This window comes from Fonsecaea erecta (assembly GCF_001651985.1).
Source record: "Fonsecaea erecta strain CBS 125763 chromosome Unknown Scaff6, whole genome shotgun sequence".
In the NCBI taxonomy this organism is placed as follows: Eukaryota; Fungi; Ascomycota; class Eurotiomycetes; order Chaetothyriales; family Herpotrichiellaceae; genus Fonsecaea; species Fonsecaea erecta.
In genome coordinates, this window is record NW_017387249.1 from 1,601,295 (window position 1) to 1,624,790 (window position 23,496).

The following is a 23,496-nucleotide window of genomic DNA, read 5'->3' on the forward strand; positions in this document are numbered from 1 at the left end:
CTTCTTTTATGCCCTGCTACGTCTTGCGGAAGGCGGAGCTCCCCAAGTCCGGTGTATCCTCATATGGCTCTCTGTGAGAAAAGCCACAGGGTATCCCTTTTTCATATGAGGTGCGCGGACAAGGGGAGGCTGGAATCCCGTCCGGGGGATAAGCTCCCAGGCCCTGCCAACAACGAGGAGGACTAGTTGTGCCGGATTTTATTTTAGCCCTTCTAGTATGGCTACTTTAAAAGCGCCCGAGAAATTCAAACTCGACGACATGGGCGATTGCAGAGACAACTCAGAACTGCTCAAAATAACTGGCAGAGAAGATCGCAGCCTCAGAGACAAATTTACCTGCGAGGACACGCTCGCATGGACGTATAAGTCTGAACAACCGATAGCACTCGAAAAAAAGGGAGCTTCACAGCAGGTGCACCCGACGAGACGCTGCGGCAGAACCAGCATACATTATGAGACCGCAGTCTGCTGGTTTCTGACTTAGTTCGTGAGCCGCACCGAGAAGAAACCAGCCGTCTCGAGATTCTTCATTGAACTCTCTTTCGAGAATATAGCAGAAGGTGTTGTCGCAGTCGGCGCCTACTTGCTATGGGGACGAGAGGCAGCAAAGGACTTTCAACAGGAGAGATGTGGAAGAAACTCCACCACTACGAAGGTCTTGTGCGTGGCCAGATGTCGGTGTATTGTGCTCAATCAGATTCATCGAAAGCCGGATGGCCGTCGAACAGATGTGGCAAATTTGACATATTTGCTGGTTGCCTTCCCTTTGAGGATGGACTTGCTCACCCCACGACAGGATATGCCTTTGGCATACGCAGAGAGAACTCTGAAAGAGTGGGCAAGACGGACAAATCGGCTGTTAGACACGAAGCCAAAGGCAACGCAATGAGGAGGACTAGCGAAGGCTTGGAGAGGTCGGTGTGCTCCATGGCAGCAAGAGGACCCTCTAGGGTAAGGAATACTTGTATAGGTTTATGAGACGAGCGCAGAATCCGACATTACTACGTTCTGATGGAATACGTGATGAGGTTACTGGGAGGAGGCTACTAGGTTGAACACGTGACCTCGAAGACCGTTGACGCGCCTGTCGATTGCCTGCGAGCGCCGCTCCGACTTGTCTACACACTCCGCCATTTGCAATACACAGTGCATCTCCCACCCTCGTCTTTTCTCGCTTCCACGCACCCCGGAAGTGTCCTCGACTTGTAGCCTTCTCTTCTACCTTCCACTCCTGTATCAAAATGTCAAAACGCAACGATCCCGAGGCAATTTCCAATTTCCTCGCAGAACAACGGGATGAAGCACCCACCGAACTTCAACACCTCTTTCTCACTTTCGAAGACCTCTGGGAACGCAAGCTATGGCATCAACTGACGGACTCGCTTCTGGAATACTTTTCGAACCCGGAGAGCACTTCTCAGAGATTACCCATCTACAATACTTTCATCATCAGTTTCGCCGACAAGATCAACCAGCTCAAACTCGTCAAATTGGCACTGAGCGCCTCGGCGCAAATCAAAGGTGATTATTGGAGATTCAGTCCGGGAGATCAGAAGCTAACACTGTTGATAGATGACACTGAGCGAAGCCAGTTCCTCACGACTCTCGCCGATCGGGTCGCCAAACCGGACTCTGAAGAAGCGCACGTCTACACCATCACCGAGCTGGCAAGCGTCTACTTGAGACTAGGAGAGACGGCAAAAGCAAAGGAGCAACTAGATAAGGCGCAAAAGACATTGGATCAGTTCGATTTTGTGGAAAACGTGGTCCACGCGGCCTTCTACCGAATCAATGCCGACTATTTCCAAGCTGCGAACGACCACACATCCTACTACCGCAACTCGTTATTGTATCTTGCATGCATAGACGAGTCAGAGCTGAGCACCGAGCAACGACAGCACCGAGCATACAACCTGGCCATCGCCGCATTGGTGTCGGATCAGATCTACAACTTCGGGGAGTTGCTCCTCCATCCTATCCTCGACGTCCTGAAACCCCCGCATCCCCAGTCATGGCTACGGGACCTCCTCTTCGCCTTCAACCGGGGAGATCTGGCCACATTCGACCGCATGTCCAATAACCTCAGCAAGGACCCCATCCTCGAGTCGCATCGACTGTTCCTCTGGCAGAAGATCAACTTGGCTGCGTTGACAGAACTGGTGTTTAAGCGACCACCACACGACCGTGCCATGACGTTCAAGACCATCAGCCAAGAGACCAACGTCAAGCCCGATGAGATTGAGCACCTGATCATGAAGGCGCTCAGCTTGGGACTTTTGCGAGGAAAGATCGACCAGGTTGCTCAGATTGCGAGAATCAACTGGGTTCAGCCCAAAGTGCTGGAACGAAACCAAATCGAGGGCATGAGGCAGCGACTGAAGGAGTGGGACAGCAATGTCAATGATCTGGGTCACTGGATAGAAGGCGTCGGCAAGGACGTCTGGGCGGCATAGACATCAGCCATCAACAGCACCGTGCGGGAACGGTGCGGGAACGGTGCGGGAACGAAAGGCCTGGCGTTTTCAAGGCAGCAGAGCAGCGGTAGACGGCCCGATGGGAAAAGGCTCGGTCGAGAGCTGAAAAGCAATCACTGTAGGATTAGCTATCGAGGGATAAAATCCAGTAATTGTTATGCCTTCAAGGGCTGGCTAGACCTAGGATCCTAGGGCTATTAACCTTATGAGGCTGGCACGATGGCCAAGTAGGGCTGGTGGGTGGTTAGCTCCACCGACTCCCAATTCACCCTAAAATTTTGGAAGCAGGTAGAGAGCAGCAGCACCAACACCAACATCAACATCAACATCACCATCGAGGAAACTCTCTTCCATACTACTTACTGTACACTTTGTGGGCATTGCTCACTGCAGCCTACACGAGTCTGCGAATTCCTCACGTCAGGCCCGAACTCCCCCTGTCTCTTCTCTCCCTTCCTTCCATGCCTGCGAAATAATACCACGGTTCTGTAGTCCCCGGGACCCAGACGAGCAACACGACCGCACAAATCAACATGAATTACTACTCCTCCTCCTCCTCTGCGGCTGCAACGGCGCTCGTTCGGCGTGCTTGTGCTTGTGCCTGCCGGGCGACAGGGCCGTCAGCTCTCACACTCTCGCCGCAATTGATTGCTCGTCGATGGGCGGCGACTCGCAGTCTGTCGCGATCCCGCAGGACCTCCGTGCGGCAGCAGCAACAACAGCACCGAGCATTCTCCTCGACATGTCTCCTACACCAAGCGCAGCCTGTCAGTGACCTTCCGCCAACGTCCTCAGAAGGGCTTGACGCCTCGATCCTGCACAAAGCCAGCGCCGGCGGAGCGAATGTTGCCCCGAGCGTACTCTCACGAGCACCGACGGATCCCAACGTAAAAAAATCCTCATCTGCCTCCATACCACAGAACCCACCATATACGCCCCCGGCTCCCTCATCCCCCAAAGCGAAAACCACGGCCCCCTCGTCCTGGGACCCCTCGCTGATCTACCCTTCGGCCACGCACGAGATCCCGGATGCGGACGCAGAGTTCCTCTCGACGTCGCCGACGCTGGTGGGGACGGTGACGCGGACGGGGACGATGCAGAAGACGGTGCGGGTGACGCGGCACATCCAGGTGTGGCACGCGCAGTTCCAGAAGCACTACACGCGGGCGACGCACAGCTTGGTGCACGACGCGCACAACCTGCTGCGCGAAGGCGACGTGGTGCGGTTCGGCGCATTCCCACCGTCGCTGCGCCAGGCGCGCGACGCCCGCGGCCAGCTCGTGGTCAAGCGCCACCGGCCCCGTGACCGCAACGGCGTCGTCAAGGAGAAGGGCGTGCGCTACGTCGTCCGCGACGTGCTTACTCCCTTCGGTGTGCCCGTCGAGCAGCGTCGGGAGAGGAGCGTGGGCAGTGAAGCGGGCAGATGGCGCGGGACGGAGGGCGAGGTGAAGAAACTGGCCCTGAGGCAGAAGGGGAGGAGGGACGGTGGCAAAGGTAGTAGTAGCGGCAGCGCCAGCAAGAAACACCGGGCGAATGCGAATCAGAGTGCTGCCGTGGACCAGGAGAGGTAGCAGCAGCGTCTTAGGACCTATCTACTACTTGCTGTATATACATGGAAAACCTACAGTACCACCACCCCACTGATGTAAAATAGAGAACAAAGAAACATTGAAGACAAATTAGATAACCTGAGTGAGTGGGCGGATGGAAGGCCGAGCTGGTTATTCATAAGCCACACTGCCGTCCAGCCACGGGCGTTGAGGTCCAACAACCTACAGTACGTGTATGAAGAACAAGCTGGAGGAGGAACATGAAGAAAAGATACCCTGAGGTTCGCTCCATCAATCCTCTCCGCAGGCAGCCAAAGAGCATGTCGAGTTAGTTCTCGAGCTCACGAGGAGACTCGTAGGATTATGTATGGCCTTTAAAGGCATGTATTTCCGCTGTCATCGAGTGATTTCCTGTCTATGGCCCCCAAGCGCCTTGCCCTGCATTGATTTGTTGCTGTAGCTCCCGTCTAAAGTAATACCCCATCCATGATTGAAACTGTTCCAATACAGAAGCCCACGTCAGGGACTGTGCCACATAATCTCGTGCCGTTTCGTCGTCAGGATTCGCCGAGCCCATCCCTCGAGCTCATAGAGTGGCTGACTTTTCTTTCGAGACTCCATCCGCGGCCGTGAGACCGACATCTCGAGAAGCTTCTCGCCCATCGATTTCGACCTCTGGTTTCGTCGATGGCTGGGGCGGTTGAGCGGCTTGTTTCGTTTCCGAATCCCCATCTCTGTTTTCCGAAGGCGGCTGCTGAGACGGCGATTTGATCAAGGATGCGCGGCGTAACTTCAACTTCTTCTCTCCTTGGGCGGATATTCTGGTCAATTCGGCGACGAAAGATTGGCCCCAGAAAGCACTGGATACATGCGTCAGACAGGGTGCTGGTGACTGTGGAAAAAGCGGCGCCATGAAACTTACCTGGTGTACTTGAAGACATATTTGTGCAGCTTGGCATAATTAATGGCGCGATGCTCCGGGCTCATCGTCACAGCCTCCTGAATGCCGGTTGCCAACTCCTCAGTGTTCCAAGGGTTGACCAAGATACTGCCATTCAAGCTCTGTGCGGCACCAGCGAATTCGGAAAGAATGAGAACACCTTTTCGCTGTTCCTGAGAGGCTATGTACTCAAATGATACCAGGTTCATGCCGTCTCGTGTTGAGGAAACGAGACAGACATCTGAGACGGCGTAAAGGGCAATGAGCTCGTCGAAGTTGACCGACTTATGCATGAAGTGGATGGGCATGAACTCGACAGTGCCTGGACTTGTCAGCAAACCAGGATGTAGACGAATGACAGCAGGCTCGCAAAAACTCACCAAATTTGCCATTGATGCGTCCCACCAATTCGTTGACAACAGCGCGAAGATTCTGATATTCTTCAACGTCTTGTCTGCTGGGCACGGCGACCTGGACCAAAACCACCTTGCCAATCCATTCGGGGTGGTCTGTCAGGAACACCTCGAGAGCATGCAGTTTCTGGGGAACACCTTTGATGTAGTCGAGACGATCCACGCCGACAATCAACTTTACCCCCTTGAACTTCTCCTCCAGCACAGCAATTCGTTTCTGTACCTTCTCCTTTTTCAATCCTTCGGTGAATTTTTCCGGGTCGATGCCTATCGGGAAAGCACCAACTGTGACAATCTTGCCCTCAAATTCAACCCCATTGGGTGTAGTGCTGAGGTTCAAAATTCGCGAACAGCTGCTGAGAAAGTGTCGAGCGTAGTCGTAGGTGTGAAAGCCAATCAGATCGCAGTGAAGAACTCCCAACAGGATTTCATTTCGAACGGGCAAAATCCTGTAGATCTCACTCGATGGGAAGGGAGTATGTAAGAAGAAGCCGATCTTGACATTGGACTTGGTAGACCCAATCTCTTCCCGGAGCATCTGAGGTAACAGCATCAGGTGGTAGTCATGGACCCAGACAAGATCACCATCCTCGACTTCTCTGGCAATGGCCCGAGCGAAGAGGCGGTTGACCTCGGTGTAAGCATTCCAAGCTGACTCGTCGAACGTGATTTCACCGGGGTGGTAGTGAAATAGCGGCCACATAATGGAATCTAGAGCTTGTCAGCACGTCGCACAAGTGATGATAAATTTCCCAGGGAGTCGTACTTGAAAAGCCATTGTAATGCCGGTCGGCCAATTCGTCGTCGACGAAGACCGGGATAGCATTAAATTCGTCCTTGAGACGCTTGACCACACCGCCAGCTTCATCTTCAGGGACTTCCAACCCTGGCCAGCCATACCATTGAAAAGTGGTGCTCTTCGCCAACCCACTAAGACCAGTGACAAGGCCCCCTGACGACATGGAGAAATCATATTTCCCTTCCGGAGAACGCTTGATGGTGATTGGCAGACGATTCGAGACCAGGAGAAGCCGTGATTCCGCCTTGGGAGGGCTGTCGGTGGCAGCAGGCATGTTTGGAACGAATTTGAATCAGGTAGATATTTAGAGCTGACTCAGACTGGATTCAGAAGATGGTCAGATGGCGAGGTATGGCCGAAAGCGCAGGATACGGACTCGAAGTAGGAGGTTGGTGGTGGTGAAGGGGATGGTGGGGGGGCGGGCGGTGGTTTGGGTGGAAGGAGAAGTGAAACGCCCTTAGCAGCCGTGTGCGAATTTGTGTTTCTCAAGATTGCCGAGGGGAGACGTGGAAAAGAAGTTGAAGTGGTTGATTGCGAAGGCAGGGGCGTGGACTTGATAAGTCGATGTTCGGAGGGAGAGTTCCTGCCCAATGCTTTCGAAGAAGCCAGTAAAAATGCAATGGAGATGCAGGTGCAACAGGATGAATCGAGGAAGGTGTGGTTTGTCCCAACGAGTATTGTTCGCGGTTCCTCACCTCACTGTTCAAGTGGTACGAGAATCGGTGCCCAGTAGCGTGCTGCGAAGATCACCAACGACGTCTGAATAATACTATTCGCTGAATGAGAGATTCAGATGCTTTGAGCCAAAAGATACAGGTCGAGGAGGAGTGTAACGAAGGTTGAAGTCGTCGGTCGAGGATTAGTGCAAAGTGACACAAGAGTGAACAACAGCAGGCATGTGAGAGGGAGGCGGTCGGGTCAACTGAGGCTCACCTCCGGGGAAATATAGTGACGGGGATGTTTCTGGCGCTTTCCTTGCTTCCAGTTTCTTGGTGCCACCAGTGACATTGAAAAAAACTGTTTTTCAGCAGTCGACAATACTTTTTCCAGCAGTGGCACCGGTGGCATTGGGTCTAAGGACGTACGTCAGTGTCGTTCCGGACCAAGCTTCCGGGGCAGGAAGGGCGATGCTACCAGTGGCAGCCACCCCCCAGCGCCTCTAAGCCAGGAATCTTCCACTATTAACTGCCACTACTGCATCAGGAATGCCCTTCCCAGCCTGTGCCAATTGCTCGGTAGCCCCAATTCCCAAGAACTCGTGCTCCATGGCTACCGGGATCGCCCATCCATTCCCGAGCTCGCCTATCACACTTCGGGAGGAACAGGGAGACTCTCTCTATCAAATATTGAGTATTTGAATGACTTTTCTGCTTACTACTCAGAGAAACACAATGTTCTCTTGCATCGTCTCGATTGACGAGTGGCTGATGGTGATAGCGATTCGACACCTCATGGCTTGTCCCTCATCTCCGTCCTTGCCCTCCCATTACATATAGAAGGTGCACGCCTCCATGCCAGTGACAATTGCCCCACAGTTTGCCGTGAGGTCCCCCCTCTTTGTTCCCTCTTTTTTTTCTCTTTGCGGTCTATGTAGCTTGCTCGAACGATGCATTCCCGCCCATGAACCCCGTCCAGGTATGGTGCTTGGTCAAGATGATGCAGGATCTGCTCGGGAACGCTCATTGCAATGCACGGCGCCATCCTTGTTCATGCGTCCAAAAGAAATCTCCGGCCTTTCCCCGAGGCCGTGGTTCCTCGTCCTCGTCCTCCTTCCATAGACCGATCCTTCGACACAAAATATATATATGCAAAAATAATCGAGACCAAAAAAAACTTCAAGGCTAGATTCATGCTAATGAGTGCGTTCGTCGTCGTCGTCGTCGTCATAACGCCGTGGTCGTTCATCAGTCGTCCAACCCGATACACGTGAAAACAAATCAAGAAGCAACGTATGATATCGTGAGGGACGTCAAATATCTCGTGAGATCTGCAACGACAGGACTGCTCATCGTAAGCCGTAAATGCATCATATATCTAATTCGCCCGGATCACAAGTTTGGCAAGGAACTTGTTCGACAACGAATCAAAGTCTTTGCGATCGAACCGTGCGTTGGGCCGACCCCGTAAGTAGTTTTCTGCAAATCGGGTTAGTTCTGCGGATCAATCACAAAAGGACCAGGGGGTATCTGCTCACCATATCGCGTAACATGTTCTCGCACTTCGCTCATAGTGTTGCACACATCCATGTTGGACGCCAGGAGCGCGTGGTGCTTAGAAGTGTCCCATTCAAGGAACGATGGGAGCTTTTGAGAGATGGCCTGGAAAAGGCCCACCACCACGCCGACGGGGGTTGTTTCCATGTCGTTGCAAAACTTCTCCACGGCCGCAGAGTCGGGAACGCGGTAGTGACAGTCAAACTGCATGCACTCCCAGACAGCCAGCAGGACTGACGCAAGGATGAAGATGGTCGGCCAGTTCTTGAGCTTGTCTCCGCTGTACACGCTGGAATACAGGCTGGACAATTCTTCGAGAACGTCCTTGTGCAATTCACGCCACATATCAGCCATGGCACACTTGATCTGGAAGTTAATCATGACCGGAGCCATCGTCTTGCCAAAGAACTTGGACGTCTGCTCTTCAATCTTGCCGACAAAGGACTCTTCGCTTGGCACTCCTTCCACCATGGTAATGTGCAGCGTCAAGTTGTACGCGAGCATCAACTTCAAGGCCTTCTTGATGATCTTTGAATTGGTCTTGAAGTAGAATCGGTATGCCGTCTTGAGCATTTGTGAGAGGAAGGGCGTGCCCTCAAAGTAGTCATCCACAAACTTCTCAAACGTGCCAGTGCCATCGATATGTCGGTCGAGGTAATCACTCAGCATTGTTGTCGAGATGCCTTCCATGCCAGCCGAGAGCTTGGCCGTGGATACCTCGTAGCCATCGGGTGCGAATGAGTTGGCCTCGATCCAATCCATCTTCAGACATGTCTCATCCCTGACGTACACTTCTCGAGCGGTGACAGGGAGCATATGTCCGTACCCGTGAGTGATGAACAGCGTCTTTTCGGTATCGGAAAAGCCCTTGATATTACCCACCGAGAAGCCGAGTGAGATATGTCTCTCGTAGTCGAACTTCCAGTCCTTCAAAAAGTACCCAATTTCCTTGATGTCGATGCGGGTGCAAGGGACTTGCCACAGGCGAGCGTGCGACGGTTGGCATCCAGCACAAGGTTCCCCTTTATCGCATGTCTTCTTCAAGAATTTGCACCGCAAGCAGGCTCTCAACTTCCGGATCTCACTGGCTTGTTTCCGTTGTTCAGGTCGGAGCGGTCCTTTTCTTCGGCCAACTCGCTTCTCCCCCTCTTTGCCACCGGGTGATGACTTCTTCGTGACTTTGTCGGTCGACTTTGCAGCAATGGGACTCTTTCTGGAAGGCTTGCGGCCTGGAGAGCCGGCTGAACCTTGGGAGCCGGGCGATCGTATCGACGGTGCGGATGTCTTGGCCGAGGGAATGGGGATCGGGCGCACGAGGGCGGACGGATTGACGCTCATGGACGGAGCCGAGCCGTGATCTATTGACAGGCGGTGATTATGTCCCGGATATTCAAAGTCGCTGTCTGATAAATTGGTCGGCGAATACACTGCCTGAGAGGCACCGATGTCGAGATTCGACATGAAGGCGCCATGGCTATGTTGTTCGAGGTCCGAATAGGAGGATTCGGACAAGGTCCTATTGTGCACGGTCTGGTTGGGGTCGACGAAGAATTGTCGCTCGTAAGATTCGAAGGACGTTCTGGGCTCAACCATGGTCCATCCGTGTTCGTCACAAGAGCTGGGTTGCGAGAGGACTTCGAGGTGGGACCCCGTCGGAGAGCTGGTCATTTGCTGATAAGGTGAAACGGCCAATCCGACATCCGTCGTCGTATAGCTGATCAATTCGCTTTGTAGGTCGGCCCAGTTCTGGGGCATGCCCTCAATACCAGTCTCGAGGGCAAGGTAGTGGCCTGCGATCGACAGGCCCGAAGCCATCGGAGTCTGCGACACCGGCATCATGGTCATCTGGGGATGATGTAAAGACATGCCGTGGAACTGGGCATCGTAATGCAAATCGTACGGTTGTTGGGCGTTGGCATAGTCGATACTGGACTGCTGTGACTGCGGTGGTTGATGGTGCTGTTGTTGTTGCTGCTGCTGCTGCTGCTGATGTTGTTGTTGTTGGAACCTCCAGGTGTCCATCATGGGATGTTCTGCCATGGTGGTCTGCCGCAGGCCATGGTTGCTGGTCTGGATGGGAGAAATGTTCCTCCTTGGATCTGGGCGAGTAGCTGCTACATGATCCATTGGTATAGGCCAGGCATGGTTTCGGAAGAACGAGGCGCTTCTTGAATCGAGGTCATAGGCAAGGTCTTCACTGGTCAGGGCGACGTTGGCCGCCATGTCTAATGTGTCAGACAGTCAGCCTCGTGGGATAAGAGATGCGGGATCTGGAGGACAGACTGGTGGATTGTTTCCCTCTCTCTCTTTCTCACCGGCCTCGTGAAGCAAGAGCAGAGAGAGCTGTCGAGAGGAAAGGTAAGGAGGGAGGAAACTGAGGACAAGAGTTACAGGAAGTGACCGCTCAAAACGAGCTCGACTTGAGAGGCGGGCGTCAGGTGCGAGGGCGGGAGAGGATAAGAAGAGGCGGTGAGCAGTGCATGCAGGGTGTTGCGGATCGTCGAATCGGGCGGGGAGAGCACGAGCAAGTGGGAGGGGAGTGGCAGTGGGCGATGTGGGTGGTGGATTTCGTGTTTGTGCGATGCCAGTGGTTCGTGGAATCGCTGGGTGGTGCTGTGGCCACTGGCGAGTGGTCAGCACCCAAAGAGAGCCAAAGGTCCCAAAGGTCGCCTGCAGGATGAGGCCCCAGCTGCGACCAAGCGATAAGTGTCGTTTTGACTGGATAAGAATGGGCCCGACTTGCCGATGTGTCGTGACTGGCTGATCCGGCCGAGGGAAGATGGCGTCGTGGGAATCACAGCCCCATTTTGCCTAACGCAGTTCGGGGAGGGTAAAGTCGGGAACTGAGCTGGGATTTGTCCGTGAAGCCAACCAGCTCGTGAAGGTTAACAATGTGTAGGAGGGATAAGAGGATGCTGTCTGTGTCCTACTGGTCTTGTCAGTCAAGCGATCATGAGAGACTGGGCGAGGAGGCATATGTGTGGAAGACGAGAGTAGGATAGACTATGGGAGAGGCATACCCAAGGAACGTCGCGCTCCGTCCTCCGTACCTTTTGTTGAGGAGCCCCAAGCCCTAGAAAATGGGTGCTTTAGTTTGGGTGGTCAGGTGGATTTCCAGCAGCCGTCGTTTTCACTTTGGCGGTCACTGATTTGTACAAGGCACTTGGAGTTGGGTACCGAGCAGTAGTTGGCACTGGGTGTGGGCTCTGGGCGGCAGTAGTTCGGAATCCCGTCTTTTTCCGGGGGTCGAACAAGCGGCGTCGGTGGATTTGCCTAAGGTACTGTACCTACAGACGGAGCACCTATGATCTTTGGGGCTGGAACGACGCAGAAGACACAACACAGAGGGAGAGGAAAGACATGAGGTAAGAGGCAGGGAATGGAGGCATTATTTACTGAAAGAATCCCTAATGAATTATTACAGCATCATTATCAAAGGATTTCCAACAACTCGCACATACTGTATGCTGGGGCCTTTGGTGGCTGCGCCCTGTTTTGCCATCCTCTCTCAAGCCTGCAACAACAGACACGGCACAGGGACAGGGTAAGAAAGCTCAATCGCAATACCCCAATTTGGATTCTCCGTGTCCTATTCTCTCTAAGCCTTTTCACATCTATTTCCCTAACACCTATAGGGTATGTTCGCCGTGCATGTCGACGCCAGCACCAATATTTCATGTCTCTACCACCCCTTGTTTCTGTGGTGGCGCTGATTTAATTCACGGATTCAGGGTTAAGGCGCCTGGAACGCTCGCTGCCGGGCCCCCTGCAGTCCCCTGCTACAAAAGGCAAGCCGGTCTGACCGCAACAATACGAGGAATTCATGGTCGGCCATAGAGATGTCGCAATGCCACAGACAAGCTCACCACTAATGTAAGTAATCGGCCAACGGTGCTGACTACTAGTCCTATCATAGCAAGTCCATTCCTGCCATCGTCTTTGCTGTGCAAACTCTTCGGCTGTGAGAGCGAGATCTGTGCTGCGCCTCTCTGTCCAAGGGCGGACTACAGATGAGCTTGGTATTATTATTTATTCTTGCCTTGTGTTCTTTCATTAGAATCTTGCCACATGTGCAGTTCACGTATTACCCCTGGTTCATGGCGACTTGAGACAACAGTATATTAAGGATCGCAAGCTGAGCTTCATGCACGAAGGTAATCTTCCCTTTCGAAGAGCGGTGAAGGCTCTGAGACCGCCTGCCTGCCCCTAGCCACCGGGCTATTGCTGCTCCTCTAATGGCAACGACAGTTCCAGCTGGTGATTCAAGCAAGACTGCAGGAGGCTCCTGTAAATATGTTCGGTTTCGTTCAAGGGCAATTGTTGGTGACAGACCGACGTTTCATGTGTTGAGACATGGAGGATGTCGCTGCTTCCACCCAGCACGGCTCCCATGAGTGTGACGGTGTACCCACGCAACGGCTGGCGGGAAAGTTGTGCGACCATCTTTACCAGGCTGAGCCAGTCACCGACCCGTGTCCACAGTACCTCGTGCAATCGTCTGCTGGTTGAGGTCTGGGTCAGGCCGATGTGGTATACCCCTGCTGCACGGGTTCATACATGCAGTCAGTATTCGGGAGTGGGAGGAAACTGATCTAAAATATCAAGAGTGGGTATGGACTCTGAATCGATAGACGTTCTTCACCATGTGAAATTAGGAGCGAAGCAAACTGGATATACATATGTTAGCTAAAGGGCAAGCGCCAAGCAGAGGCTCCGTATCTTATTACAGTACAACTGGTGGTGGCTCGAGACGGTGACAACTACCCCGCAATCCAGTAGTGGGCATACCACAACATCCCCAGCCCAGTCTCAATTACCAAAGTGAGACGAGGTGAAATGAGATTTGGACCAAGACAAATTCTTGCCCTCACATTATTGCCTGTACCAATCGGTCTTCCAACTCCACGGAGTAGATATTCGTGGAAAGGATCCGTCAGGCCAACGTCGTGGTCGCCTTGACGTGCTCCGCATTGCAACCAACGCACATGGAATTTGAGAACAAATACCAACATGCAGAAATCTCCGTCGTGACGCTATTTTAGTATGTACACTGAGAGGAAAACCTTGAGCTCTCGCATCATCTGAGACTATTCCTCTTACTTTCTACGACTTGGAGTCTTTCTCACACGCTACGACGCCCAACATGGACAATGCCGACTATCAGATACCCACATACTTCCGCCAAGCACCCCTGCTACTCGATACATTGGAGACAGAGACATCTACTGTTCAGAACGAAACCGTCAGCGAGTGCTTGCCTCTCCTTGATGGCATCAACGACCCCAGCCGAAGTCCCTTCGATTTCAATGAGTTTGGATTGCCCTATTTAGAAAGGGAGGCGCACATTGGATTCCTGCATCGGAGTTTGGAGGAATTCCCTGCTCATTATGTCGGCATTGATGCTAGTCGTCCTTGGATGGTTTACTGGGCCTTGGTGGCCCTTTACATGCTTGGTGAAGACGTCTCCGTCTTCCGGTCAAGGTAACACATTTTCTGCACTGCTTTCTTTATTCCTCTCAAGCCCTTGATGGGATGGCTTTTGGACGAACCAGTGGACTAACTGTGCTACCAGGGTCGTCAAAACCATTTATTCCATGCAAAATCCCAATGGCGGCATTGGTGGTGGCTTCGGACAAGATGCTCACCAAGCTGGAACCTATGCAGCGCTGCTGTCCCTGGCGCTGGTCGGCGGCGAAGAGGCCTACTCACTTGTCGATCGTGGAAAGATGTGGCACTGGCTGGGGCGGCTCAAACAAGCGGATGGAGGCTTTCAGGTATGTGAAGGCGGCGAGGAAGATACTCGAGGAGCTCTGTGCGCCCTGGTTGCCATTTCACTGCTCAACCTTCCACTCTCACTACCGCCAGATTCTCCAGCTCGTGATGCAGGTTTGGAAACTTTCAAGGATGGCCTCGGGGAGTATCTCTCGCGTTGCCAGACCTATGAGGGGGGGATTGCAGCGTCACCTGGAGGCGAAGCGCACGGGTCCTACGCCTTTTGTGCGCTCGCTTGTCTGTGTCTGTACGGTCCACCGCAAGAAACAATTAGCAAGTTTCTAGACGTCGATGCTCTGATTTGGTGGCTCTCTTCCCGGCAATATGCACCAGAAGGTGGGTTTGCCGGCCGCACAAATAAATTGGTGGATGGTTGTTATAGCCACTGGCTGGGGGGCTGTTGGCCTCTGGCACAAGCAGCGGTGGGCGGTCCTCGAGACTCGGTCGGTGACATTACAGGCGACGTGAGTGAGAATTTGTACAGCAGCGAAGGTCTGGCACGGTATATTCTATGCTGTTGTCAGGCGAAGGATGGCGGACTCAGGGACAAACCATCAAAGTAAGTCACTCCAGAGTTCCCCTCGCGTATGCTAACGGCACTCCACAGGATGCCCGACTCGTACCATACTTGTTACAATCTATCCGGGCTCAGCATAGTCGAACACTCCCACTCCTATGGGACTCCGGACAGTGACGATCCCTTTGGCTCGGCCTTCACCTGGCAATCCTCGGAGGCGAAAATCCCTAGCGAGTGGGATGCTACTAAGATATTTGCCGCAGGTGCGGGCGTCAGGGAGATTCACCCCGTCTTTGTGATTCCCCATGAAGCAGCAAAGGCCATGCGTGAGTGGTCGTTGGCCAGGCCTCTGGACGTGCCAGGCACGAAATAACGCAACCGGACAATGCCGAAGTCAATGCATGGGCCTCAAGGGAAACCTTGAACGGCAGGCATTATCCATGGAAATTTCCTGTCGTGTTGACGCCCGATTCAGAAGTCGTTGTTAAACTCTATGCCACGGGCTGCCACATGCGGCGAAATCGTGGAGACAATCAACTCTTTCTCAAAACTCGGACCATTCTTGAATTTCTCCCCCCTCCTCCCTCTTCCTATTCCTACCGTCCCGCAGTTCTTCTCGATCCATTGGTCACTGAAAGGTGTGGCATTCCCACCGCAGTCTCAGACGTTTCGTCGACTACTTGGGCATGGAAATTTAGCATTGCTACCATCACCCAAACGCAGGCTCGCACTGGAAAGCCTCTAGTGGGGGAACTGCGCCCGTTCATGCAATTATCAATTAGGTTGGTCAAATGCATGTGCAATTGCATTAATTGCCTTACTTGCAGATGGTGGAAGAATCTTCCCTGGACCTGCTGGAGACACTGTGGCTGCTGCTCGGCAGCGTCCAGATAGAATCGACTGGACCGACTGGACCACCCCCTGCTGCATCACTGTCGTTCTGGTTCCCTGTCGCCGAACATTCAAGCATTCGTCGAGTGCTCTTCAATTTGTCGCTCGTTCAAGCTAGGGAGTTACGGGTTGCCACACTGGCTCGAATTCCACGTCGACTGTTGAAGACGACGATGAGACATCAGGTCGAGGTCAGGTGCGAGTTTGCCCGACAACAACCGTGCCTTAAGTATCTGGGCACCCTGGGAACCTGCATTTGAGATGACAACGCATTCATGCATCGGAGCTCGACGCGTTGAAGGCGGCTTATGATCCACAGCATCACACGCTTTCGTCGATGTGCCTAAACCTGTTCACCATTTCGAGTGGGAAAAAAAGAACGACGAAATTGCATGGCCACACGAGCGAGACCATGGCGGCGAGGTGGATTGTTTGTGAAAGACATTTGATCTAATAATGGCGCACGTCAAAGTTTCGACTCCCTTAGCACTGAGGCATATTTCCCCTTACAAGTATGTCTCGTCCTCTGTCGGCGCCTAACCTGCCTATCAAAGAGATATATCTATTCTCATTCCTCCAGAGTTTCGAGCATGATTTTCTTGTGGCTTTTAGTACAGCGGCCAGACGACCCAGCCGAGATTAAGGCCCTGCATCGTTAGAGCACCATTCCCCACCTGCCAGCTGTCTCTGCATAACGCCGATTGCGTCAATGGAAGATCTTTGGTCGAGGCCCCAAAGAAAGATCTTCTCCCCGGACCTAAGTCGGTTCCCAACGATGTTTCCTCTGCAAGCCTCACCGGTCACGCATGCAAGCGGAGAAGCAAGTCAGAGCCGAAAAAGGCCACGACAAGCCACGAGTAGGACGGCACATGGGCAACTTTCTCATTCGACGGAGGGCGCGGGGAATCGTCAAGGCAGCTCGTCGCCAATCACGCCCGGTATCTGGATCTGCAGCGGCCCTCGACAAAGAGGAATCATGCTAAGAATGGGCCCGACATCAAGGTTCCGTTAACTGGCTGCAGAGCATGCCAACACATCAACACATTACGATGGCAGAAGAGCATGAAAAATGTTATCCTCCCGCCGTTGGACCAATACCCAGCCGCTCACTCACGACCGTTTGGCCACTGTGGAATCTTTGTGCAGGCCCCACGCAGTGCCGCTGTCTTCGCGCTTGCTTTGCTGTCAGTGCAGGGTTTCTCCTGTTATCCAAAGCATGAAATATGTGGGAATGCCGCCACGGTTCGCCCGTAAAAAGGCCAGGCAATGTCGATGCCATCAATTTTTGCTGCTACCTGACAACATTTTGCCCTACGACATTCCCCCGTGCCTTTCAAGCCAGGCGACATTCTTGCGAGCGGTGATACGGGTTGTTGAACCAGTTCTTGTTTGTTGTCAACAGCTCCATCCGTTTGGTGGGATTTTTGTTTCTCTCTTCGTCTCGTTCAAACAATTGGATGCACGGTTCATTGGGCTCCCAAGACGCTGAAAGCAACCTCAAATTGGAGCAGACATGCTACACACAGTCTATCTGGCCAGTATGTCTCATTCAACACCTCGTTCTTTCAGTTTGGCTTCGATACCTGGCCTGCACATGGTGTTCCTGGTTTGAGTGCCTCGTCGTGTCCGACGGCTTGATGTTCCCTCCTCCCACGCTATATTGGTTGTTCAGGGGTCGGCCAGCCTTGCAGATATGTCCCAACCCACGGCCAGTGGAAACCCTCCTGGATCTTTTCCCTCCTCTTCGGTTCTCGGACTCCCTGAAAAAAAGAACCCCGTCATACCTCGACATTTGCCACTCACGCTCTTCTGGTCTCAGACACTGACACCTCCTCCTCAGGTCTATGTCAGCGCCGGCGATGGCCCGAGCCTGCTTACCAAATATCCTATAGTCCGTCGGGGTACCGATGCGTGGTCCGGGTGAACAACCGTGAATACCAAACTCCTACGTATCACTCCTCGGAGAGCTCGGCAAAGGAAAATGCTGCATTGATCGCCTTCAACATTTGCCGCAACTTCTCTGCCAACGATGGCATGTACCCGACTGGATTTGCCCACGGCGGAGTGATCCAGGGCAATCCCGTGCCCGTCGGCTCTGGTCGCCACAGCCACAACCGCAGGAGCGGAGCGGACACGTCTCGCATGGAGTGCCGTTATGGCGACTCAGACAGCGCTGGAAGCCGCAGTGGAGGAAGCAGCCCCGACTGGGGCGAGTCTCGCCTCTCGAGCCCAATGCGCACGTCTCCCTCTCGTCGGGTTGTGTACTCCTCGGATGCAGGCCAGTACAGCAGACGAGCCATGCCACGCTACTAGGGCCCCTCAGGGGACGGATGCTGAAGAGTTCACCATGCCGCCCCGTCTCTTGGATAATGTCCTGAACTCGACTCGGCTCGTTTCAGAATGCTTTTTGTACGAAGCTTACGACTCACGAAACCATGACCTTTTCTTTGGGGGAGGGGGACAATCTTTTCCTTTATTTTTCCTTTTTCATGACTCATGATGACACGACTACGCATTTTCTGTGACGGGTTGGCCGTGGTTAGATAAAGACTTTTTTTGCAGGCAACTGTGTGGTTCTCTGAGCCTTGGTGCGTTTTTGGGCCCCTTGAAGCATAGCGTCTTGAAGAAGAAGGTGGTGAGCATTTGAGAAGCATCTCATTGACCAAAGTATTTCTCGCCCGGAAGGATGTGTGAATGCTCTTCTTGCTAGAATCTAGACATAGCAAAATCATGACTCTCTTTCTTCTCCAACTGTCTTCTGGGTCATACCTCGTTCCCTCTGTTCTCGGTCGACCGCCCGAGATATTCTGGGTAGCAAAACCCACTGGCATGATTCTTCACAAGCGGCGGAAAGGAAAGAAGAGGAGAGAGGGGTGAGGATTGAAAGGCGGGAGAGAGCCGACCGCGCACGCCAGCACCGCCTAGTGGCCCTAACCCGGCCGTCATGTGACTTGTTGTGGAGGATAGCAGGGGTGCACCAGATCGTATTAGTAGACATACATAAGTAATAATGGTAGAAGGAACTTGGCGCTAAGCTGGATGGTTGATTTTTGGCGAGCTGGGAGTTCAAGAAATGGACGCAAGATACCAAGCACACCGCCATGCTCAGTCATTGAGCTGCCCACTCATATAACTTGCCAGCACTGTTGTCTTCGCCATCTTCTTCACTAGAGATCTCCAGAATTTTTTAAAACTCTCATGTCAATATCGGCTGGATTGCCGAAAAGAGAATGGCGACAAGGGGAAAAATGGTGGACAATGTATCTCGTAGGGAGAAGTAAACTATATCAGCCATCCTGCTAGCAATTGGATGTCCGGAGGCTGCTGCTCTGAAGGAGATGTATAAGGACTATGTCAAGAAACCTTCGAGCAGTTCGGGGCATTAGAATAACTGCGGCTGTATGAGTCGAGAAGAGCAATGTCGTATACAAGTCAGGAGGCTTCTCTACCCAAAGTGTAGGTACGGAATATGAGTGCTTGTACCGAGTCATTAATAGATCTTAATAGCCATCCCCAAGAATGGTGACTCTTAAAGCTGGTGGCCCGGGCAGCGCACTAGCCCTGGCGGGTGATTGGGCCAGAACTGTTCCGGCTGTGGCCACGGTGGCTGACGCCCGCCCCGGAAGCTTCACAAGGGCCATGACGTCGGCTGCTGTTTTCCCTGGTCGATCAACAAGCTACAATCCTTGGAATCGTGAAGATGCTATTTCTCTCTCACAAAAACATCTCACGCGTTGCAGTCTATACAAGACAGTTAGAGAGTACCATAGAGGTCCATCACCATGTCGACGTTGCTCCAAAGAATACACGCCCTATAGCCTTCAAGAGAGGCAGCTGATAATGCGGGTCATGTTCACTCTTGGGCGACTCGGGTCGGTTAGACCATTGACCCATGCCCATCACGCGCCCATTATTCGACCCTCTGCTCTTAATCGAGGCCACTATATCCGCTGCCGTCCATTGCCGGCCTTGGGCACGTCGACCTTCACTCCGTACGGCTGCAGAAACGTTTCCCACGAGCAGAAGGCCAAAGATCTCAATCAGCAGGGAGTCGATGATGCCCTGTCAGAGTTCGACAATGCTCTGGCCAACGATGGAGAGAAGCAACAACAACGTGCACCATGGCATCGTGAAGGGGCGGAAGAGCCTCCTGTGCGAAGGCAACGCTCTGCAGGGGCCATGACCAAAGGTACGAGGTACTCTGCGGTCCCTGTCCACGCATGTGCTCTCACTAAACTAGTTCACAGGGAAGCTACTCACCACACCTTCACGACTGCTGAAGCTTGTCCTGCCGTTGACTACATCCGATCAAAATGACGACCGAAAAAATGTTGCGCCCCTTGCTCTCCTTGTCCACCCGCAACAACCGCTGTCTTATCTCGAAAGGTTGATCCAGGCGGAATTGCCCAGAGTGAAAACCGAACAGGGGGACGATCGTTTACCGTCGGTATCCTTCCGTGCTATGGAGGCTGAAGGTGATGAGATCATGCCCAAAAACAAGACGTCGGACGAGCAAGAACAGGATCAAGGCAAGGGTTCCCTCGGGGATGGTGGTGTTCAGAGCTACAGCGGGGCTGGCAGAGAAGGGAAGGGTGAGGACTCGGGCGAGTTTGTCAGATGGAGTGCCTCGACAGAGATCGGGGATTTCATCAGGGACGCAGCCAGAGCGAAAGAATTTGAAGTCGAGATCGAAGGTAACCCGAGAACAATTAAAGTGGCAGTGCCGTCTTTCAATGACAGGACCTTCTATCTGCGACAACGACTTCGCAGAATCTCAAGGAGGATTGCGGACCTGGCTGCTATCAAGCACGAATGTGACGTGGCCGCCCACAAAAGCGGACAGAGGATCGCCCTCGGCGGTTGTGGGATTTTGATAGGATATTGGTACTTGGTCTACCGTTTGACGTTCGAAACCGACCTCGGATGGGATGTGATGGAGCCTGTGACCTATCTCGTCGGCATGGGGAGTATCATCGGCGGTTACATGTGGTTTCTGTACCATAATCGCGAGGTGTCCTATCGTTCGGCAATGAACCTCACGATCAGTCGACGTCAGAGCCGTTTGTATGAGCTCAAGGGGTTCGACCCGCAAAAGTGGGAGGCGCTGATCGAAGAGGGCAACGCTCTCAGGAGGGAGATCAAAGCGGTGGCTTCTGAATATGACGTGGAGTGGGACGAAACCAAGGACGAGCACGACGAAGCTGTCGTCAAGGCATTGAGAGAAGAGCGCAAAAACGGGGTCAAGAGCAAGTCGAAGAAGAACGACGATGATGAAGACGACGACGATTAAACGCCATTAATATCTGCCCAGCAGCCTGCCATGGAATCAAACAAGGAGTCATACAAAATTACAAGGTCTTCCCGCCACCCCGTCCTCGTCAGCGGCGCACATATTTGTCTCGGGCCGGGTCGAATATTTGCGAATCGTTGGAGCCTGGGCTCTGACCTGTACCGTGCACTACGACTCAGCATGAAGTCCACCCATGGGAGCAGGATCGTCCTTACCTCCAACGCTACCTCCTTCCCCAGCTCGACGATTGCGGTTGTTGCGAATATCCCGCGAGCGAAAGACACTGTACAGCAGCCACAGCGTCACCCAATTTGGAGCGTGCTCGCCGGTTGTTGCGCCTTGATCGAAGAGCGTTCGTTGAATCGTGCCGGGTTTCGCTTGTTGCCAGGTGTCGATGATTGCTTGCCGGCGACGGTCGGGGCGTATGTGGTGCCAAAAGAAGGGAGGCGTTGTAGTTGAGTCGTTTCGTTTCTCGTCTATCAGACTTGTCCGATCCGAGTTCAGTTTGCTATACACGGAAATGGCTTCGTCCTGGTCGCCCTGGTCAGCCAGCCAGCCCCTTGATGCGAGGCGTATGGACTCTTTTCGCCACGCCCCCGTTTCGCGAACATACTCTCATAGCCCGGTAGTATCCCTCGTGGCGTGGATCAGTGGTGCTGAGGCCCAGAGCCCGCATGAAGTCATCCTTGGGGGCCCTCGGTCCTACCGGTTGTCTCTGAGGCATTCTGGTGGTGAGGGAAAAGAGGTGGTAAAAGGAAGCCCGAAATATATGTGCAAGATGGTACGAGCGAGTCTGTGAGCACAGCGAGCGAGTGTCACAGACGTGAACGGGCGTGAAGTTGCTTGAGTGCATCATATATACTCCCGCAGCTGAGAGGCCAAAGTTCAGGCGCGAGCAGAGAGCAAACAGCGGCTTGATCCCCACCTCCGGTTCAATTCAGCAATCCATTAAGCTGGGGCCCTTTTTCAGGTTGGGCATCTGGCCAAGATGATTTTCAAATTCGGACCTTCCGTCGCGTCAGGAAAAGGCTGATGGATTCGTCCCGCGACGGCTTCGTCAAGCCTGAAGTCAAATATGGGCCGTGCCCATTGCACACACAGCAAAAGGGTGGTTAGCCAGTTTGACATGTATGCGTGCTGCCGCCTCTGAGCAAGGGCTCCTCGTGGCTGGTTATTGTGTGGAACTCTGGCAACGCCAAACCGGACGACGTCCGTCATGCCGCATATTTCCCCATGCGTCGCCTTGTTGCAGGGGGGGTGGCATGAGTGTTCCAGGCCTGTTGGGAATCCTGATTGTCCTAAGTGCATGTACCAAAATTTCAATTCCCAGCAACCTGGCCACCATGATAGGACCCGTCAGACAGGCCCTTTGAAACGCCGGGCTGCAGCAAACACCCAGGGCACCACGTCCTGTCCGGTTTCATGCGTTGGCTCACCAGGTACGTGGGTTGTTGGTCGATATACTTCCGACCACGGCTGGGGTCCAACGCCTCCATCGGTAGTGACTGTCACTCGCACCTGGTTGGCCGACCTCTCTCAAGGCCAATATGACAGCTGCCGTGTCACAGCCCACTCGGCCTCAGGTCATCGATCAAACCTTGAACCAAGGTTTGCGAAGGACTTCTTTTCCAGGCTGTTTGGACATTGGACAGAATGGGTGTTGATCCAATACGCAGCATGTTTGCTACCTCGGAGACTAAATTAAGACATGCATGACGAGACAAACAAAAGACGAGATCGATGCTTCTGGGCCCCTCTTCCGGAGTAGCGATCAAGATACATGACCGGATGACGGCAGCTTTCTTCCCTGGTGATATCAGGGTCGCCCATGGGACGTTTGGCCAACTCCTCAACTCCTCTTCCACCGCCATTTTCTTTCCCAGTTGACCATCACCTGACCCCTAGATCGATCCGTGCCCCGATTGACAACCCCTGTGGCTCGCAAACTTTGTCTGGAAACATTTCCCGTTGTCTCCTACTGGTCTACCCGTTCGGATGTACTACTTGAAGCTCTGCCGAAGTGGGAAAAGACTGTTCAAAAGAATTGTTCCATCACCGTGCCCCACTGTGGAAAGGCAGCCTACCTACCTGCTGCTGGCTGTCGTGCGACCTGTCAATGTCAACCGGCTGTACGAGGTTTGGGACGTTGGTCAGGACCAATGAGCCGTCGGTTTCCTCTGAGCCTGTCCCACCAATAAAAGAATTTTATGCCTGGGAGTCAACGACAACGTCACTAACCCTTCTGCTTTCTTCGTTGACATGCCTGCAGCACGACGAATCCGGTCACTGGTGGTGTGCCCGTCTCGATTGACCCATGGGAGATACATCTGTTTGCCATTCCTGAAGCCATAACTGATCGGAGAACTGGCGGAACCGCAAGGCTGCCTGCAGTCTGATAACGTGTCTGCCATGACTCGTACAGAGCTGGTCATGTTCCCGCACGAGGCTCACGGGATGGGAACGGGCTAGACCGGCAGGAATTTGTGTTGCGAGAGCTTAGCACAGTTGTTGAATCAGCAGCAATAATAAAAATTGACCTGGCCAGAGAACAAACATTGAGGAAGTGAGACAGGCTGCTTCGTGTGTACCAAGCAAGTAATGGGATGGGTAAGGAAGCCCTTGGGCTGGTCTCAGCGC

The 23,496-nt window shown here is 53.3% G+C and overlaps 7 protein-coding genes across 7 annotated transcripts; 4 read left to right on the top strand and 3 right to left on the bottom strand.

Moving 5' to 3' along the window:
• Positions 1–1,241: 1,241 nt before the first annotated feature.
• On the top strand, positions 1,242–2,453 carry AYL99_07607 (hypothetical protein; the record flags this gene model as incomplete). The annotated part of the gene is made up of 2 exons (XM_018839116.1): positions 1,242–1,521; positions 1,573–2,453. 2 exons carry the CDS (start codon positions 1,242–1,244, stop codon positions 2,451–2,453), a joined length of 1,161 nt encoding a protein of 386 aa, XP_018691884.1.
• Positions 2,454–3,007: 554 nt separating this feature from the next.
• Positions 3,008–4,045, top strand: AYL99_07608 (hypothetical protein; the record flags this gene model as incomplete). Its single annotated transcript, XM_018839117.1, has 1 exon — positions 3,008–4,045. The coding sequence occupies one exon, from the start codon at positions 3,008–3,010 to the stop codon at positions 4,043–4,045; it is 1,038 nt and encodes a 345-aa protein (XP_018691885.1).
• Positions 4,046–4,610: 565 nt separating this feature from the next.
• AYL99_07609 (alpha,alpha-trehalose-phosphate synthase) lies at positions 4,611–6,450 on the bottom strand (the record flags this gene model as incomplete). Its single annotated transcript, XM_018839118.1, has 4 exons — positions 4,611–4,884; positions 4,947–5,286; positions 5,345–6,088; positions 6,144–6,450. 4 exons carry the CDS (start codon positions 6,448–6,450, stop codon positions 4,611–4,613), a joined length of 1,665 nt encoding a protein of 554 aa, XP_018691886.1.
• Positions 6,451–8,210: 1,760 nt separating this feature from the next.
• AYL99_07610 (hypothetical protein) lies at positions 8,211–10,612 on the bottom strand (the record flags this gene model as incomplete). The annotated part of the gene is made up of 2 exons (XM_018839119.1): positions 8,211–8,311; positions 8,371–10,612. The coding sequence occupies 2 exons, from the start codon at positions 10,610–10,612 to the stop codon at positions 8,211–8,213; spliced, it is 2,343 nt and encodes a 780-aa protein (XP_018691887.1).
• Positions 10,613–13,532: 2,920 nt separating this feature from the next.
• On the top strand, positions 13,533–17,882 carry AYL99_07611 (hypothetical protein; the record flags this gene model as incomplete). The annotated part of the gene is made up of 4 exons (XM_018839120.1): positions 13,533–13,870; positions 13,962–14,720; positions 14,769–15,004; positions 17,410–17,882. 4 exons carry the CDS (start codon positions 13,533–13,535, stop codon positions 17,880–17,882), a joined length of 1,806 nt encoding a protein of 601 aa, XP_018691888.1.
• Positions 17,883–19,409: 1,527 nt separating this feature from the next.
• On the top strand, positions 19,410–20,859 carry AYL99_07612 (hypothetical protein; the record flags this gene model as incomplete). Its single annotated transcript, XM_018839121.1, has 2 exons — positions 19,410–19,758; positions 19,817–20,859. The coding sequence occupies 2 exons, from the start codon at positions 19,410–19,412 to the stop codon at positions 20,857–20,859; spliced, it is 1,392 nt and encodes a 463-aa protein (XP_018691889.1).
• Positions 20,860–20,947: 88 nt separating this feature from the next.
• AYL99_07613 (hypothetical protein) lies at positions 20,948–21,583 on the bottom strand (the record flags this gene model as incomplete). Its single annotated transcript, XM_018839122.1, has 3 exons — positions 20,948–21,015; positions 21,075–21,390; positions 21,473–21,583. 3 exons carry the CDS (start codon positions 21,581–21,583, stop codon positions 20,948–20,950), a joined length of 495 nt encoding a protein of 164 aa, XP_018691890.1.
• Between the last annotated feature and the right edge of the window lie 1,913 nt (positions 21,584–23,496).